This window comes from Mustela lutreola, chromosome 8, assembly GCF_030435805.1.
Source record: "Mustela lutreola isolate mMusLut2 chromosome 8, mMusLut2.pri, whole genome shotgun sequence".
Lineage (NCBI taxonomy): Eukaryota > Metazoa > Chordata > Mammalia > Carnivora > Mustelidae > Mustela > Mustela lutreola.
Genome location: NC_081297.1, coordinates 43645639 through 43664497, shown reverse-complemented (window position 1 = coordinate 43664497; position 18859 = coordinate 43645639). Strand labels below are relative to the sequence as shown.

Here is an 18859-nt window from a genome sequence, read left to right as displayed (position 1 = left end):
TATTAGATTTTTGAGTGGCAAAATTCTCTTTACTGGTTGTGAGTTTACCTAAGGATTGATCCACATGAGACTCTAATAGAAATGTTGATTAAATGAAGACTAATGATTTCTTCTGTGATGGTGTTTTCTCTGACAGCAGCTTTTGAATTTTCAGTGGCATTGAAAAGACTGGAACCCATTTCAGGCATTTTAGTGGTTTACCTGTATGATTATTTCATTGTTAAAGAATAAAAATCTAGGCCTTACACAGCATTTATGATATCTTCGTCTGAAGTTACCATATCTTTTAGCATAGCTTATTTTTTCTTCTAGTGGAATTCTTATTCACTCTAGAGAGAGACTTTTCTCTTTCCCTGTAGAATGAGGCAGTTACTTAATGAGCTTATATTAAATTGATTAGTGCAGAAAGTTATCTGATTGTTGTATCTAGACTTCTGTTTTGTTTGTCATTTTTATTAAATTCTGGTTAGTTAACATATAGTGTAATATTTTCAGGAGTAGAATTTAGTAATTTATCACTTATATATGACATGCAGTGCTCATCATGATAAGTGCCCTCCTTAATACTCATTGTCTGTTTAGCCCACCCTCCCACCCACCTCTCCTCTATTAACCATCAGTTTATTTTCTGTAGTTAAAAGTCTCTTTTAGGGGCACCTGGGTTGGCTGAGTGGGTTAGGCCTTTGCCTTTGGCTTGGGTCATGATCTCAGGGTCCTGGGATCGAGCCCCATGTTGGGCTCTCTACTCAGTAGGGAGCCTGCTTCCCCCTCTCTCTCTGCCTGCTGCTCTCTGCCTACTTGTGATCTCTCTCTCTGTCAAATACATAAAAAATCTTAAAAAAAAGAGTTTCTTTTATGGTTTGCCTTTCTCTTTCTCTTTTTTCCTTTCCCCTATGACCATCTGTTTTGTTTCTTAAATTTCACATATGAGTGGAATCACATGGTATTTGTCTTCCTCTAACTTATTTCTCTTAGCACAATACACTCTAGCTGCATCCACAACATTGCAAATGGCAAGATTTTATTCTTTTTGATGGCTGAATAATATTCCTCTGTGTGTGTGTGTGTGTGTGTGTGTGTGTGTGTGTGTGTGTACGTACACCACATCTTCTTTATCCATTCATCAGATGATGGACATGTGGGTTCTTTCCATAATTTGGCTATTGTAGATAATGCTGCTATAAACATCAGAATATATGTGCCCCTTCGAATCAGTACTTTTCTATCTTTTGGGTAAATACCTATTAGTGCAGTAGCTGTATTGGGGGATAGTTCTGTTTTTACTTTTTGAGGAACCTTCATACTGTTGTCCAGAGTGGCTGCACCAGTTTGCATTCCCACCAACAGTGTAAGAGGGTTGCCCTTTTTCTGCATCCTCGATAACATCTGCTGTTTTTATGTTGTTAATTTTAGCTACTCTGACAGGTGTTAAGGTGGTATCTCAATGTGGTTTGGATTTGTAGTTCCCTGATGATGAGTGATATTGAGCATCTTTTTATGTGTCTGTTAGCCAGTATCTAGACTTCTTTTGTTGTTCCATTCTTGGCAGGAGTTTATGTGTATGCCTAAATTCAGTTTCTAGAAGTCTAAGCTTATATATTATTCATTTACTGATTAATGAACTGATATTTATCATACACCTAGTGTGTGCCAGATATGAGGGGCAGGATCCAGTCTATGTGTAGAGACACGTATCAAAGAATTACGATATGGTCAGGGATTAGTGTTATAATGTAGATGGGATAAATACATATAGATAGATGAAAGAATGGAGAGAGTCTGTGTATGTATATGTAACATGTATATGTGTGATTGAGTATAAAGAGCATTTTATTCTAAAGGAGATCTTTTCAAAGGAGATAATATTTATGTTCCTTTTTGAAAACCATGTAAAATATACCAGCTCACTCTAGTATTAGTTTAGAATGGACTAATTTATATCTCTTCTTGATTTTTCTCTATAGTACTTATCTCTAGCTTACATACTGTGTTTATTTCATTCATTTAATGTCTGCTGTACTAGGATGTTACCTCTTTGAGGATAGGGATTGTTGTCTGTTTTGATTACTTCTATATTCTCAACACTGAGAAAAGTTTCTGGCACATAGCAAGAGCTCAAGTATGTGTTGAATGAATGAATGAAGTTTGTGAGATCTACAGTAATTACCTTATTTTCTTTTAGTTTATTAAGACTATCTTGCTACAATTCCTTCATGTTTATTTCCTCAGTGTTTTTCATTATATGTACTTTAACCTCCCATGATAACATCCTGTCTCTATAATGTTTCTCAAACCAACCCTTCTTTTCCCATCTCTCTTAGCTCATTTAATCTTCAGTATCTCTTGGGGGATTGATAAACTCTAATTATTTGCCATCTCTATACAAGTCTCCTTAAATTTTTTTCTCCAGAACCATCAGAATTATCTGTCTAAAATGCAGAACTGACCAGATCATTTCTTTGCTTAAAAATACCTAATGGTTCCCATCTGTCTAGAATAAAATTTGTGCTCTTTAGATTGCACACAAGACCATCCTTAGCTTGGATTCAGCTACATAATGGTTAGTTCTCTTACCATCTTATAATAAAACTTGGTCTATTCATTTTTCTTTGTACCCACTAGTGCCTTGCAATATAATAAAGAATTTGGTAAATACCTCCTTGAGTAAATGAATGCATATAGATGTGTATGAAGGAATGAATATCTACAATAAGGAATTTCATTGAAAATGCTTCACGTTTACATAAAAGGTGATATAAAAATATATTTTTACACTAGCATTTAAGAACACTTTTTCTTTATAGAGCTGATTTGTCTTTTACTATCTTGCTCTAATTCACTGTGAAGTGATTTACAGTGTCATTATTGAAGTTATCCCATTTCTTTTTTTATATATAATTTTTTATTTTTAAAAATAAATATATATTTTTTATCCCCAGGGGTACAGGTCTGTGAATTGCCAGGTTTACACACTTCATAGCACTCACCATAGCACATACCCTCCCCAGTGTCCATAACCCCACCCCCCTTCTCCCCACCTCCCTCCCCCCAGCAACCCTCAGTTTGTTTTGTGAGATTTAAGAGTCACTTATGGTTTGTCTCCCTCCCAATCCCATCTTGTTTTACTTATTCTTCTCCTACCCCCTTAAAGCCCCCATGTTGCATCTCCACTTCCTCACATCAGGGAGATCATATGATAGTTGTCTTTCTTCAGAAGGATGCTGTCTCCATGTATTTGGGTTCTTTCCAAATTTCCTCTTGTGATTAAGTTCCAGCTTCAGAGCATTGTGGTCTGAAAATATGCAGGGAATGATCCCAATCTTTTGATACCAGCTGAGGCCTGATTTTGGACCGAGGATGTGATCTATTCTGGAGAATGTTCCATGTGCACTAGAGAAGAATGTGTATTCGTTTGCTTTGGGATGAAATGTTCTGAATATATCTGTGATGTCCATCTGGTCCAGTGTGTCATTTAAGGCCTTTATTTCCTTGTTGATCTTTTGCTTGGATGATCTGTCCATTCCAGTGAAGGGAGTTTAAAGTCCCCTACTATTAGTGTATTATTGTTGATGTGTTCTTTGATTTTGTTATTAATTGGTTTATATAGTTGGCTGCTCCCACGTTGGGGGCATAGATATTTAAAATTGTTAGATATTCTTGTTGGACAGGTCCTTTGAGTATGATATAGTATCTTTCCTCATCTCTTATTATAGTCTTTGGCTTAAAATCTAATTGATCTGATATAAGGATTGCCACTCCTTCTTGCTTCTGATGTCCATTAGCATGGTAACTTCTTTTCCACCCCCTCACTTTAAATCTGGAGGTGTCTTTGGTTTTAAAATGAGTTTCTTTTAGGCAACATATAGATGGATTTTGTTTTTTGATCCATTCTAATACCCTGTGTCTTTTGATTGGAGCATTTAGCCCATTAACATTCAGGGTAACTATTGAGAGATATGAATTTAGTGCCATTGTATTGCCTGTAAGATGACTGTTACTGTATGTTGTCCTGTTCCTTTCTGATCTACTACTTTCAGGCTCTCTCTTTGCTTAGAAGACCCCTTTCAATATTTCCTATAGAGCTGGTTTGATGTTTGCAAATTTTTTCAGTTTTTGTTTGTCCTGGAAGCTTTTAATCTCTCCTTCTACTTTCAGTGATAGCCTAGCTGTATATAGTATTTTTGGCTGCATGTTTTTCTCGTTTAGTGCTCTGAATATATCATTCCAGCTCTTTCTGGCCTGCCAGGTCTCTGTGGAGACTTATCAGTCAGCTGCCAATCTAATATTTTTACCATTGTATGTTACAGACTTCTTTTCCCGGGCTGCTTTCAGGATTTTCTCTTTGTCACTAAGACTTGTAAATTTTACTGTTAGGTGACGGGGTGTGGACCTATTCTTAATGATTTTGAGGGGCGTTCTCTGCACCTCCTGGATTTTGATGCTTGTTCCCTTTGCCATATTGGGGAAGTTCTCTCCAATAATTCTCTCCAGTATACCTTCTGCTCCCCTTTCTCTCTCTTCTTCTTCTGGAATCCCAATTATTCTAATGTTGTTTCGTGATGTCGGAGGCAGGCCCCTGGCCAGGGCGGCCTCCACCATTAAAAGATGGCGCCTGGCTAGTTGCCAGGTTAGGATTGCCTCGTGAGACTAAGCGGAACGCCCAAAGAGGAAGTAAACAGCATTGGTTGCTAGCGAAGTTGTTTGTTTAGGTGCACAGCCTGATTTGCTCCCTCCTGTACCCTGCTCGCTGATTGGTCATGTAAACGTATATAAGTGTGTAGACTTGCAGAAATAAAGAGAGAGAAGATACATCTGAACTGGGGCTTCTTGTCGTCCTTGCGGGTCGAGGGCAATATGTCTTATGGTGTCACTTATCTCTCAAATTCTCCCCTCGTGGTCCAGTAACTGTTTGTCCCTCTTTTGCTCAGTTTCTTTATTCTCTGTCATTTGGGGTTCTATATCGCTAATTCTTTCTTCTGCCTCATTTATCCTAGCAGTGAGAGCCTCCATTTTTGATTGCACCTCATTAATAGCTTTTTTGATTTCAACTTGGTTAGATTTTAGTTCTTTTATTTCTCCAGAAAGGGCTTTTATATCTCCCGAGAGGGTTTCTCTAATATCTTCCATGCCTTTTTCGAGCCCGGCTAGAACCTTGAGAATTGTCATTCTGAACTCTAGATCTGACATATTACCAATGTCTGTATTGATTAGGTCCCTAGCCTTCGGTACGGCCTCTTGTTCTTTTTTTTGTGGTGAACTTTTCCGCCTTGTCATTTTGTCCAGATAAGAGTATATGAAGGAGCAAGTAAAATACCAAAAGGGTGGCAACAACCCCAGGAAAATATCCTTTAACCAAATCAGAAGAGACCCCAAATCGTGGGGGGTTGGAGTGGAAAAAGGGGATAAAAAGAGGTTCAGAAAAAAAAGAAAAAAAAAAAGCAATTAAAAAAAAACGAATAAAGAAATAGTATAAAAAAGAAAAATATATATATTAGATAAACTAGTTAAAAAAACGTTGAAAAGGGTAAAAGTTAAAAAATATTTAGCAGAAGAAGAGAAAAAAAATTGAAAAAGAAAAAAAAATTAAGTACAAGACTAAGTAATCACCGGGAGAAAGCCATGAGTTCCGTGCTTTGCTTTCTCCTCCTCTGGAATTCCGCTGCTCTCCTTGGTATTGAAACTGCACTCCTTGGTAGGTGAACTTGGTCCTGGCTGGAATTCTTGTTGATCTTCTGCGGGAGGGGCCTGGTGTAGTGATTCTCAAGCATCTTTGCCCCAGGCGGAGTTGCACGGGCCAGGCTGAGTAAGCTGCTGGGGTTTCCTTTCGGGGGCTTTTGTTCCCTGAGCGCTATCCGTAGAGTTCCAGTGGACGGGAATGAAAATGTGGCCTCCTGGTCTTTGGCCTGGAGGAGCCGAGAGCCTGGGGCCCCACTCCTCAGTGTGCCCTCAGAGAACAGCGCCCAATTACTCCCGTCTCCGTGGCCTCCCGCCGCATTCCGAGCTCACCAAGCCTGTGACCGATTCAAGGTAACTCTGAGCTGTGAGCTCACTGTCGGCTGTCTCTTTAGCCGGCTTCCTTGTTGTAATACCAGTAAGGTCTGCTACGCTCAGACACCCATGATCCTTCTGTGTCCCTGCTGGACCTGAGGCCACGCTGACCCCGTGTGGGCTTCGCCCCGGTTTAGCCTCTGGAGTGATGTCCCTCAGTGGAACAGACTTTTAAAAGTCCCGATTTTGTGCACTGTTGCTCCGTAGCTTGCCGGGAGCCGGCCCCTCCCCCCAGGGTCTATCTTCCCTTCGCCTTAGATTCACTTCTCCGCCAGTCCTACCTTTCAGAAAGTGGTTGATTTTCTGTTTGTAGAATTGCTGTTCTTCTTCTCTTCCATCTGCCGTTGGATTTGTAGGTGTTTGCAGTCTTTAGATATGCTATCTAGCTGATTGTTTGTTAGCTGAAGTAGTCTCAGCCTGCTACTTCTCCGCCATCTTGACTCCTCCCGAAGTTATCCCATTTCTCTTGTCTTTCCTATCTTTCCACTCTCAATCCCATCTCTAAATGTTGGCTCTTTTCTCTCTAGCTACTTTCCTTATTTTTTGAGAGATTTATATATATGCATATATGTCCATAGCTACATGTGTGTCTTTTCTGTGTTCTGGCTCTAAATTCTGTCTTTTAAATTTTGCATTCAGTTTGGAGACCCTTAGTATTAAATTATTTCTGTGGAACACACATTCAGAGACAGCCCTGATCTATTTCTAACGTAAAATGATTTTTATTGTGACTATTTGTATTTCTTTTAATTTCCTTTTTTTCCCCCACACTTAGATTGAAAATCTTCAAGAGCAACTTAGAGATAAGGAAAAGCAAATGAGCAGCTTGAAAGAACGGGTCAAATCCTTGCAGGCTGACACTACCAACACTGACACTGCCTTGACAACTTTGGAGGAGGCCCTTGCTGAGAAAGTGAGTAACAGGTTTGGACCCTTTGTAGACACATTTGCTCTTCTTTCTCATTAATGTTAAATTTAGTAATGAGACTTGGATTTAAAAGGCAGAAGAAATCCCTTAGGGCAAAAGAGAAAAGAGTTTTCTGTAATATTGCTGTTGTAGATAGTATAAAGAGATAGAAAAGCCATTTTGTTTTTGTCAACTTAAGCATCTGTTGCTAGGCAAAATGGATTTCACACTGGAGAGCAGTGGCTGAAAGTTTTCCCCTCTCCTTTCCTTCTTCTTTCCTTCCTCTTTACTTTAATAGATATATTAAATATCTACTAATGTAAATATTAAATATTAATAGAGTGGGGGGAGGGGCAGAGAGGGAGAGGGAGAAATAAACTCAAGCTGACTCTACACTGAGCTAGGAGCCTGATGTAGGGCTCCATCTCACCATCCTGAGATCATAACCAGAGCAGAAACCAAGAGTCAGACTCTTAACCAGTTGTGCCACCCAGCTGCCCCCATTGGCTGAAATTTCTAAAGACTAAGCCATAAGTTCCCACTTACTGTCTCCTGAACGAAAAGAAAAGTACTTTTTATTTATCTCATCTGTTTGAACTTGGGGATGTGAAAATATCAGACATTGACCATTAGGAAGCAATATATAATTAGTTCTCCTTTACTGTACCATGGTAGTACTTAATAAAATCTGGGATTTTAGTTATCAACAGAAACACACTTGTTGTTTTTCTAGTCTTGGCCCAGCTACTTCATTTTACGTTTATGAGCAAACCTAAGTTTTCAGAAATGGTTGACATAATAAAGAAGTGGCCCAGCCAGTTAGGTGTTAATGTATTAGAAGGAGGTTTAAGGAATCTTGGTGGTGCATTGTAATTGGATTTTTTTAAAGGAATAGGGTCACTGTTCCTTAAGTCTCTTGGACTCACAAGCTTCAGGGTATGTGCCAGGGATCAAGGCTTGATCCCTGGATATAGTCAGAAATAATAACCAGAAATATACTTCAATTGCTTCAACTTTCAGACTTACCGAGTATCTGTTGACAGAAGTTTTAATGGACTGTCCCTCCACCCTTTTTAAAAAAAGATTATTTATTTATTTGAGAGATTGAGAGAGAGAGAGAGAGAGAGAACTGAGAAAGCAGGGGGAGGAGGGGGAGGGTGGGAGGAACAGAAGGAGAGGGACAAGCAAGCTCCCCACTGAGCAGGGAGCCCAATGTGGGACTCGATCCCAGGAACTTGGGATCATTACCTGAGCTGATGGCAGACACTTAATTGACTGAGACACCCAGGTGCCCATCTCCCTCTTGCCCCCCTCCCCTTTTTTACGCTTTAATTCAACATATCGTAATCTCCCAAATCTCTTCCTTTTTTGTTATGCAAATTGTGAGTCATTTCGATTGTCTGTGGGCAACATGTGAGTTACATATAAAAAATATGTGTTACTTATCAGTCTTAGGTCTGTGTGTGTGTGTGTTAAGTTTTTGTTATTGGGAATTGAAAAAAGGGGATTTTTTCAAAAGGACTTCTAATACTATTTGAGATTATAGGAAAAGAAACCTAGGGGAATCAAAGAGCAAAGCTACATCTTTGTTATTGCAAGAGAGGTAGGAAGGGTGAATTCCTTGAAAAGTTGATTATTAACAGCTTATCCCAGTATTTTGAATGGAGCATGAAAATGTGAAATTTTATCAGCTGAAAGCTGAATTAGGGTCATATAATATAAGTATGAAAGGAATTTTCTTACATATTGATGTGTTCTCTCATCAGGAGCGGACAATTGAACGCTTAAAGGAGCAGCGGGACAGAGATGAACGAGAGAAGCAAGAGGAAATTGATAACTACAAAAAAGATCTTAAAGATTTGAAAGAAAAAGTCAGCTTATTGCAAGGCGACCTCTCAGAAAAAGAGGTTAAGATCACCAAAATAGAATGATTTGGTTTGCTTAGTGCATTGTATGTATATGTTGTTGGCATTTACATAATGCAGAAAAAATGTATTTGATGGAAGATTTTCCTTAATATTCTTACAACAGAGCTTTTTAGAAGATATTAAGGGGAATTATGGCAAGCTTTGCAGAGACATAATAGATTGGATCATTCATTTCCTAAGTCTTTAGCTTTTTCAATATGTTATATTGGTTTCTTACTCGTTAATGACATTTTTATAGATCCTAAAATAACTGAAGCTGTCACACATGGAAATGCTATGCTAATGGTAAGAAGGGTGATAAACAAAATTTTATGTAATGGAGGGCTGTGTATTTATAATATCTCTTAAAGTACATCTCAGTATCGGCAGAGAAATCATAAGTAATTGCTGACTATTTAGATTACTTAGTATATTTTGGTCTTGCTTTTGGAAGGTCCTGTTAATGTGACCCAAATAGTAAAAAATACTGCCTGTGATCATGTAATAATGCCTGAGCTTTAGGGGCACTCTTGGATTTTATTTCTGGTTATCTTTAAGACAGTTTATAGATATTTAAGTTTCTAGTAGAACTTTCCTTTTCAAAGGGAAAAGTATTTTATATTTAAGTCACTGTAGCTACAGCAGTAACTAGTAGTGAGTACTACTGCTAATGACTAGTTTCATTCATGAAACTTGATCTACTTTCATTTAATTTATGGGAATGAATATGTATTGGTAGAACTCTTTAAATCACAGTTCAGTTGGTATTTCTTGGGAATTAAGCTTTAGTTAGGACTCAGAAGCTGAAGCTGACGCTGTTTTATATTTCATGAATGTTCTTGAAATGGAAGTGTCAGTATATAGTAATAAAGAGCAACTATAAGCCACCAAGATAATAAATTTTAAAATTTACATTTCCATTTTGTTTGTACTGAGTATTCTAGACATGTTTTGCTTCTTTCAGGCTTCACTCCTGGATCTGAAAGAGCATGCTTCTTCGCTGGCTTCCTCAGGACTGAAAAAGGACTCACGGCTTAAGACACTGGAGATTGCTTTGGAACAGAAGAAGGAAGAGTGTCTGAAAATGGAATCACAATTGAAAAAGGTTAAAGAAAATTTTTCCACTTTTCTTACTTTGCTTTAAATAAGAACGTAGTAGAGAGCTCTGCAGTGTTCAATGTGTAATAATTTGCCAATGGTGTAATATTCCCCCCTAGTTCAAAATATCATTTATACCTTCATTAGTTCTCTTAATGTTCTTGTCTTGTTTTATTTTACTACTGAGAATCCTCAAAATTTTAGAGAATTGACAGATCAGAGAAAGATTAAAAAATGCAGCCCCTTTATGGACAAAGTATAAGACAGTGTAAAAATCTTAATTTTCTGATATGTTCCTCCATTAGCACTAAGCCTCCTAGAAGGAGGTAATTTAGCAATGATAGTCACCCATGCTGCCAAGTATTAGGATGTGGGACATATATTTGTTTTCAATTTCTTTGATTTATTTCCCTCTAAGATTTATATGGCAATTTATAGTTTTCAAAACACTTTCATATTTTTAATCTCTGAGCTACCAACTCTGTGATCAGTTTATAGTTACAGTTTGAGCAGTTACATTAACTGAGGCCAGTTCAGTTAGTCTCAACTATTGAGGCCAACTCAGTATTGATGACTAATGAGAAAGGGTGCAGCCTAGTCTCGACACTTTAAGTCTTGTTCTCCTTCCATATATTGGGTGTATTCAACATGATACCCTTACATGTAGGATATGTCAAAAGTAAAATCATGTTTAAAAACAATAATCACCCAGTATATTAAACTGCTATTACTTTAAAATGTTACTTTTAGGTGAAGAAAAAGAAAGAAAATCTAATATCTTAAAGTTACTTGTGAATAAGTAGGAGAATTCTATTTGTGAGATTGCAGATTTTGATTATGACCAATTCAGATTTGATGGCTGGCTATTTTTCCTCACTGAAAAGGTGGAGGTAATTTCTTATTTTATACCTGAATATCGAAGATGAAGCTGCTTATATGTATTTTATGTAACAGAGGAGTAACTATCAAGAGTGATATTATTCATTAATATTCTAAACTCCCTTGTTCGTGACAATCCCACATTTTCTTCTGTTTGTTTATTTTTAACTTCTTTGTTACCATAGTCTCTTATATCTTGGACTTTAAATTTAAGCTTATGAAAAAAACTAAAGTTATCTTTGGGTAGAGGAGGTTGATGGCTTTCCCCTACTTGAATTTATTTATTTTACTATTGGCCAATTTTCTTTGCATATTTTCCCTTGTTTCATTCTGGATTATTGTTTCTTTCATTTTAATTCATTACTGATATTTTCCTATTATACTTCTTTCACAATGCCCAACTCCAATAGGTAGGTTATTACTATTACTTTAGTTTTCTGTATGTTTCATTTGTTTTGTGCTTTTCTCCCCTCTTTTAATTGGGCATTTTTTATAATTCCATTTTCTTGTTCCTTTTAACATATCAGTTATATTTCTTAAATCTTCTCAAGTGATTACCCTAGAGTTTGCCATATACATTTTGACTTATCCTCCAACTTTATTGAGATATAATTAGCAACTAAAAATTGTATATATTTAAGGTGTACAACATGATGATTTGTGTATACATTGTGAAGTGATGACCACAGTCAAACTAGTTAACACATTCATTACTTCACATATTACTGTTTTATTTTTTTGGGTTGAGAGAACTTTTTAATACTCTTAGCAAATTTCAGGTATATAATATAGTATTAGTAAGTATGGTCACCATCCTAAATGTTAAATTCCTGGCATCCTAAATGTTAAATTCCTGGAGCTTATTGATCTTACAACTGAAAATTTGTACCCTTCCTTTGATTAGCATGTCCTCACTTTTCCACCCTCCAGCTCCTGACAACCACCATTCTATTTTGCTTCTATAAATTCCACTTTTTTAGATTCTACATATAAGTGAGATCATGCAGTATTTGTCTTTCTGTGTCTAGCTCAATTTCACTTAGCATAATGTCCCCCATATTCATTCATGTTGTCACAAATGGCAGGATTTCCTTTATTTTTATGATTAAATAATATTTCAGTATACACACACACAAATTGTATTTCCTTTATCCATTCATCTATTGATGGACACTTAGATTCTTTCAGTATTTGGCTCTTGTGAGTAAATGCTGCAATGAGCATGAGAGTGCAGGTATCTCTTTGAGATAGTGATTTCATTTCTTTTAGTTGCTGGATCACACAGTAGCTCCATTCAAGAATTTCTGCGAAGGTGTCATCATACTGTTTTTATAATGGCTGTATGAATTTGCATTCACACCAACAGGGTACAAGAGTTCCTTTTTCTTCATACTCTTCCCAACTCTTATTTCTAGACTTTTTTTTTTTAAGATTTTATTTATTTATTGGACAGAGAGAAATCACAAGTAGGCAGAGAGGCAGGCGGGGCGGGGGTGGGGGAAGCAGGCTCCCTGCGGAGCGGAGAGCCCCATGTGGGGCTCAATCCCAGGACCCTGAGATTGTGACCTGAGCCGAAGGTGGAGGCTTAACCCACTGAGCCACCCAGGAGCCCGTCTAGTCTTTTTGATGATAGACATTCTAACAGATGTTAGTTGTTATCTCATTGTAGTTTTGATTTGCATTTCCTTGGTGGTTAGTGACATTGAGCTACTACTTTTCACATACCTCTTGGCTATTGGTCTGTCTTCCTTGGAAGAGTATCTATCTGTTCAGGTCCTTCACCCGTTTTAATGGGATTATTTGTATTACTTGTGTCTGTGCTATTAAGTTGTATGAGTTCCTTATATATTTTGAATACTAACCCCCTGTCAGCTATAAGGTTTACAAATATTTTCTCCCATTCCGTAGGCTGCCATTTATTTTGTCGATAGTTTTCTTTGCTGTATAGAAGCTTTTTAGTTGGATGCAGTTTGCCTGTTTTTGCTTTTGTTGTCTGTGCTTTTGGTGTCATATCAAAAAAAAATGCAGTAAAACATTTTTAATCTAAATTCATTTTCAAAAAATGTTATCCCACTTTATATGTCATGCAGGTACATATAACAGAATACTCCCAGCTCCTTCCTTCCTTCCCTGATAACACTGTTATCGTTCATTTCATTTATCCATGTACAATAATCACCCAGTACATTACTGTTATTACTTGAAAGTATTACCTTTTAGGTGAAGAATAAGAATAATAAAAAGCTTTAGTTTTAGCTTTCTGTATATAAATATATATTTATATAGCTTTCTATATAAGATGTAGTTTTAGCTTTTCCTTCTCCAGTTCCCTTTTATATATATATGTGAGTTTCTGACCTATATAATTTATTTCTGCCTGACAACTTTTTTTTTTTTTTGAGAGAGAGAGCGCGTGCCAGAGTGCATGAGTTGTGGGGGAGGGGCAGAGGGAGAGTAAGACTTAAGTAGGCTGTACTCCCAGCGCATGGCTCCATCTCACAACCCTGAGATCGTAACCTGAGCCGAAAGCAAGAGTCAGAGGCTTAATTGACTGAACCACCCAGGTGCCCTCTGAAGAATTTCTTTTAATATATTTTTGCAGGGTAGGTCTCCTGGCTATGAATTTCTTAGTTTTTATTTAAGAAAATCTCTATTTCTTGTTCACTTTTGAGAGATGACAACACTGGACGTGGGTTTCTAGATTGGACACTTTAAACGTTTCACTCTGCTTTCTTCTTAAGTGATTTCTGATGAGAAATCTACTGTAGTTCTTAACATTGTTGTTCTATAGATAAAATGTTTTTTCCCCCTCTGACTTCTTTTAAGCTTTTTTGTCTTTGACTTTCTGCATTTTTAATATGGTGTGTCTTTGTATAGATGTATAGAATTTATATTGCCTGGTGTTCTGAACTTCCTGATTTGGTGTGTATCCATAATTTTGGAAAATTCTCAGCCATTATTACTTACAGTATTTCTTCTTCTTTCTTTTCCTTTTCATATTCCAGTTATGTGTATGTTGCACATTCTGAAATTGCTCCATAGTTCCTGAATGTTCTGTACTGTTCTTTTTATTATTTTTTTCTCTTTCCATTTTATTTTGGGAAGTCCCTGCCTCCCTCCCTATGTCTGTCTGCCTTCCTTCCTTCCTTCCTTCCTTTCTTCATTAAGATTTTATTCATTTGATAGCACACGCAGAAGGGGATGGGGCAGGGGGAGAGGGGTGAGCGAACTCCCTGCTGAGCAGGGAGCCTAATGTGGGGCTCAGTCCCAGAACCCTGAGATCATGACCTGAGCTGCGGCCAGACACTCAACTGACCACTCAGGCGCCTCCATTTTGGGAAGTTTCTGTTGACTTATCTTTAAGCTTACTGATTCTTTCTTCAACCATATCCAGTCTACTAAAAGGGTCCATGAAAGGCATTAATTTTTCTTGTGTTTTTTATACCTAGAATTTCCTTTTGATTCTTTCTTAGAGTGTCCACCTCTCTGATTGTATTACCGATCTATTTTTTATATTGCCTACTTTCCCCATTAGAGACCTTAACTGTTAATCAGTTATTTTAAATTTCATGTCTGATTAATTCCAACATCAGTGTCAAATATCTGATCAGGTTCTTATGTTTGCTCTGTCTTTTCAGACTGTGTCTTTTCTTTTAGCACACCTTATAATTTTTTTGTTGAAAGGCAGGTATGTTGTATTAGATAGTGGGTAAATAGGCCTATGTGTAAGGTTTTAATCTGGCTAGGAGTTGAGCTGTATTTAATGTTTGCTGTAGCTATAGGTGCCAGAGGCTTCAAATTCCTCTAGTATTCTCATCTCTTTTACTTTGGGTTTCTCTCTTCAGAAAGAGTTTGCATCTTGTAGCTCTTTCAGCTGTTATCCTTTGTTATTATATTGGAGCCCTATTGGTGTGGTGGTAAGATGTGGGGGAAGATAAACTTTCTATAGTCTCGTGATTAAGTCTTTGGTCTTTTATGAGCCTTTGTCCCTGGCTGTGACCTTAGAGGGGGTAGAATGAGAGAAATGCCTGTCTGCTAGGTGGGATTAAACTCTGTTAAAATCTTTGCTCCTGGAGGCTCTGTGTTTGGGTAGAGTATAGTTTGGGCATATTTCACAATTACTCCTGCCCACAGCCTTACCAGAACCCAAAGGGATTTTTGTCATTCTTCACTTTGAGAACCTGGTGGGGTTTCTGGATATTAAAGTCCATCAAAATAAGGTGAGTTTGCCCTAAAACTGCAGCTTCTAGGACTGTCATGCTCACTGTCATGCTCATCCACACTCAGCCTCTAGTAATTCCTCAAAGTCACCATTGAAGTGTTTCTACCAACAGCTTTGCTCTAGTTGGGTAGATTTCAACTGTGACTCTTGATTTCAAAGATGTAGTTTGCCCTTTGACCTTAGTTCTCTGATAGGTCCCAGAAAAGTAATTGATTTTCAGTTTTTTAACTTTTTCTTGTTTTAAAAATGGTAGTGATGACTTACAGACTTTTTACATGTTGGAGCTGAGGTTACAGCAGTTTTTTATATGGAGCATGCCTATACATTCTTGTTTTGTGAAGGTGTATATGTGAATTTTGCTATTTAGAATAACATCTAAAACCTAAAATAAAAATATAATTATTGCCTATATCTGGGAATCAACTTTAGTTTTATTAATTAACACATAAATATTTGTGAAATCAATAGGTTACCTATCCCAGGGAATTTATTAACAACATACATGGCTATTTATTTACTTATTTATTTATTGGCAGGGTGCATATCTGTATGACTCCGGGGAGGGGTGGAGGAAGAGGGCAATAAACAGACTCCCCGCTGAGCAGGGAGCCTGATGCAGGGCTTGACCCAGGACCCTGAGGTCACAACTTGAGCTGAAATCAAGAGTTGGAGGCGCAAGTGACTGAGCCACCCAGGCACCCTCAGTACACGTCTCACATAGCTTTTTTAGTTCTACTAGATGTCAGATGAACTTGAGTATTTTGTATTATCAGAGTGTTTCTAAACTCATTAATTTATATTGGAAATTGCCTTTTAAGAAAGAAGAGAAAAATCTTTGACTTTAAATTATGTCTTAGAATAAATGAGAGTATATTTCCTAATGTAAGATTGAGATAAGGATAAAGCAGTAAGATGTAATAATACTCAGAATAATTGTTAAATATTGTGCTTCAGATTTTAGCTCATTCTAGTAGATAAATTTTTCCCTAGCACTATTACATTTTAAAAGCAGGGCAGTGACATAGAGAAAGACAAATACCATATGATCTCACTTATATGTGGAATGTAAAATCAAAAATAACCTGAATACATAGAACAGATTGGTGGTTGCCAGGAAGGTGGGGGGAGTGGTGGTGTGTGGGCAAAATGGTTGAAGCAGGTCAGAAGGTAAAAACTTCCAGTTATAAAATAAGTAAGCCCTGGGATATAATGTACAGCATGTTGATTATAGTTAGTAATACTTTACTGTATATTTGAAAGTTGCTAAGAGAGTAGATCTTAAAAGTTCTTATCACAGGAAGATTACTTCTAACTTTGTAGTAATAGATGTTAATTACATTGTGGTGATCATTTTACAGTACACCACAGATTTGTCAAATCATCATTACAGTATACACCTATAAATAATATAATGTTATATGTCAATTATATATAAAAAAATAGAGCCAAATATCATCACATGGTTTTGGGGTTTTTTTTTGCTACAACTTTAATTTTTTTCCTTAAGGTTTTATTTATTTATTTCTCAAAGAGAGAGTGTACAAGCAGGGGGAGAGGCAGGCAGAGGGAGAAGCAGGCTCCCTGTTGAGCAAGGAGCCTGATGCAGAACTCGATCCCAGGACCCTGGGATCATGATCTGAGCTGAAGGTAGACACTTGACCAACCAAGCCACTTAGGCGTTCCTACAATTTTAATTCTTTAGGAGCTTATTAGGCCTAGGATTGTGTTGTCTTTATTTTCTATATTAGCATTTGTTTTGTTTCGTTTTATAGCTTATTTGTAGGTTTATTTATTTTGGGGCTTTTTTTTAATATATAGAAACTATTTTATTTTTTGTTTGTGGGAACTTTAAAGATTTTCTCTCAGCAGTTTGCAAATTGAACAGTATTGTTAACCATAGTCACCATGCTGTGTAGTACATTCTGAGAACTTACTGTTTTATAATTGGAAGTTTATACTCTTTGACCACTTTGATCCATTTCACATACTCCTCTCCCTGCCCGGGTAACCAACCATCTGTTCTCTATTTGTCTGAGTTCAATTGTTTAGATTCCATGTATAAGTGAGAGCATATAATATTTCTCTTTCTCTGACATACTGCATTTTGCCTGATGCCCTGAAGCTTCATCCATGTTGTTAGAAATGGAAGGAATTCCTTCTTTTTTTAATGGGTTAATAGTAGTCCATTCTGTATATGCACCGTGACTTCTTTACCCATTCATCCATTAGTGGACGTTTAGGTTAACTCCTGTCTTAGCCTCCATAAATAATGCTGCAATGAATATGGGAGTATGGATATTCTTTTCAATAGTGATTTTGTTTCCTTTGGGTGTGTACTCTGAAGCAGAATTCCTGGATCATATGGTAGTTCTGTTTTTAACTTTTTGAGGAAGCTTCATACTGTTTTCCATTTCTACCAACAGTGTATAAGAATTCTCTTTTCTATACATCCCCACCATACTTATTTCTCTTTCTCTCTCTCTCTCTCTCTCTTTTTTTTTTTTTTTTTTTTTTTTGGTCAAACTATTCCAAAAAATAGAGAAGGAAGGAAAACTTCCAAATTCATTCTATGAGGCCAGCATTACCCTGATACCAAAACCAGATAAAGACTCCATGAAGAAAGAGAACTACAGGCCAGTATCCCTGATGAACATGGATGCAAAAATTCTTAAAAAAAAAAACAAAACAAAAAAACACTAGCAAACCACACAACGGTGCATTAAAAAAAATCATTCACCCAGTCAAGTAGCATTTATTCCTGGTTTGCAGGGTGGTTCAGTATTCGCAAATCAATCAAAGTGATACACAACATTAACAAAAAGAGCCATATGATCATTTGAGTAGATGGAGAAAAAGCATTTGACAAAGTATAACATCCATTCATGAGTAAAAAGCCTTAACAAAGTAGATCTAGAGGGAGTATACCTCAGTGTAATAAAGGCTTACACAAAAATCCTACAGCTTATATTATCCTCAGTGAGGAAAAACAGCTTTTCCTCTTCGTACAGTCAGGAATAAGACATAGATGTCTACACTCACTGCAGTTATTTAACTTAGCACTGGAAGTAGTAGCTGTAGCAATCAGACAACAAAAAGAAAAAAGGCATCCAAATTGGTAAGAAAGAAGTCAGACTTTCACTATCTGCAGATTATGTTATAGTTTGCTTAGAAAACCTGAGACTCCACAAAAAAACTGCTAGAACTGATAATGAATTCAGTAAAGTTTCAAGGATACAAAATAAACTTTGAGAAATCTGTTGTATTTCTATACACCAATAATGAAGTAACGGAAAGAGAAATTAAGGAATCAGTCCTATTTATAGTTGTACCAACAACAGTTAAGATCCTTAAGAATGAACCCCTGACACAAAGAAATGGGAAGACATCCCATACTTATGGATTGGAAGAGCAACTATTGTTAGAACATCTGTACTACCCAAAGCAATCTGTACATTTAATGCAGTGCCTATGAAAATACCACCAGCAGGGTCACCTGGGTGGCTCAGGTGGTTAAGTATCTGCTTTCAGCTCAAGTCATGATCCCAGGGTCATGGTATTGAGCCCTACAGGGGGCTCTCTGCTCAGCAGGGAGAGGGTCTGACTCTTCCTCTCCCTTCGCCCCTCCCCACCTTTGTGGTCTTTCTCTCTCAAATAAATAAAATACTAAAAAAAAAAAAAAATACCACCAGCATTTTTTACAGAACTAGAACAAACAGTCCTAAAATTTGTATAGAATCATGGAAGATCGCAAATAGCCAAAGCAATCTTGAAACAAAAGCAAAGCTGGAGGCATCACAA

At 37.1% G+C, this 18859-nt stretch overlaps 1 protein-coding gene across 14 annotated transcripts in view; it reads left to right on the top strand.

The window, feature by feature from the left end:
• ERC1 (ELKS/RAB6-interacting/CAST family member 1) overlaps positions 1–18859 on the top strand; it is a 558216-nt gene that overhangs the window by 178028 nt on the left and 361329 nt on the right. For all 14 annotated transcript variants that reach the window (XR_009356580.1, XM_059184416.1, XM_059184418.1 and 11 more), the window contains 3 exons: positions 6824–6961; positions 8722–8862; positions 9827–9967. Coding sequence is in view for 13 of the 14 variants with exons in the window: in XM_059184416.1 (XP_059040399.1) it covers positions 6824–6961; positions 8722–8862; positions 9827–9967 (420 nt within the window). In the remaining variant the exon portion in view is untranslated. The remainder of the gene's footprint in view (positions 1–6823; positions 6962–8721; positions 8863–9826; positions 9968–18859) is intronic.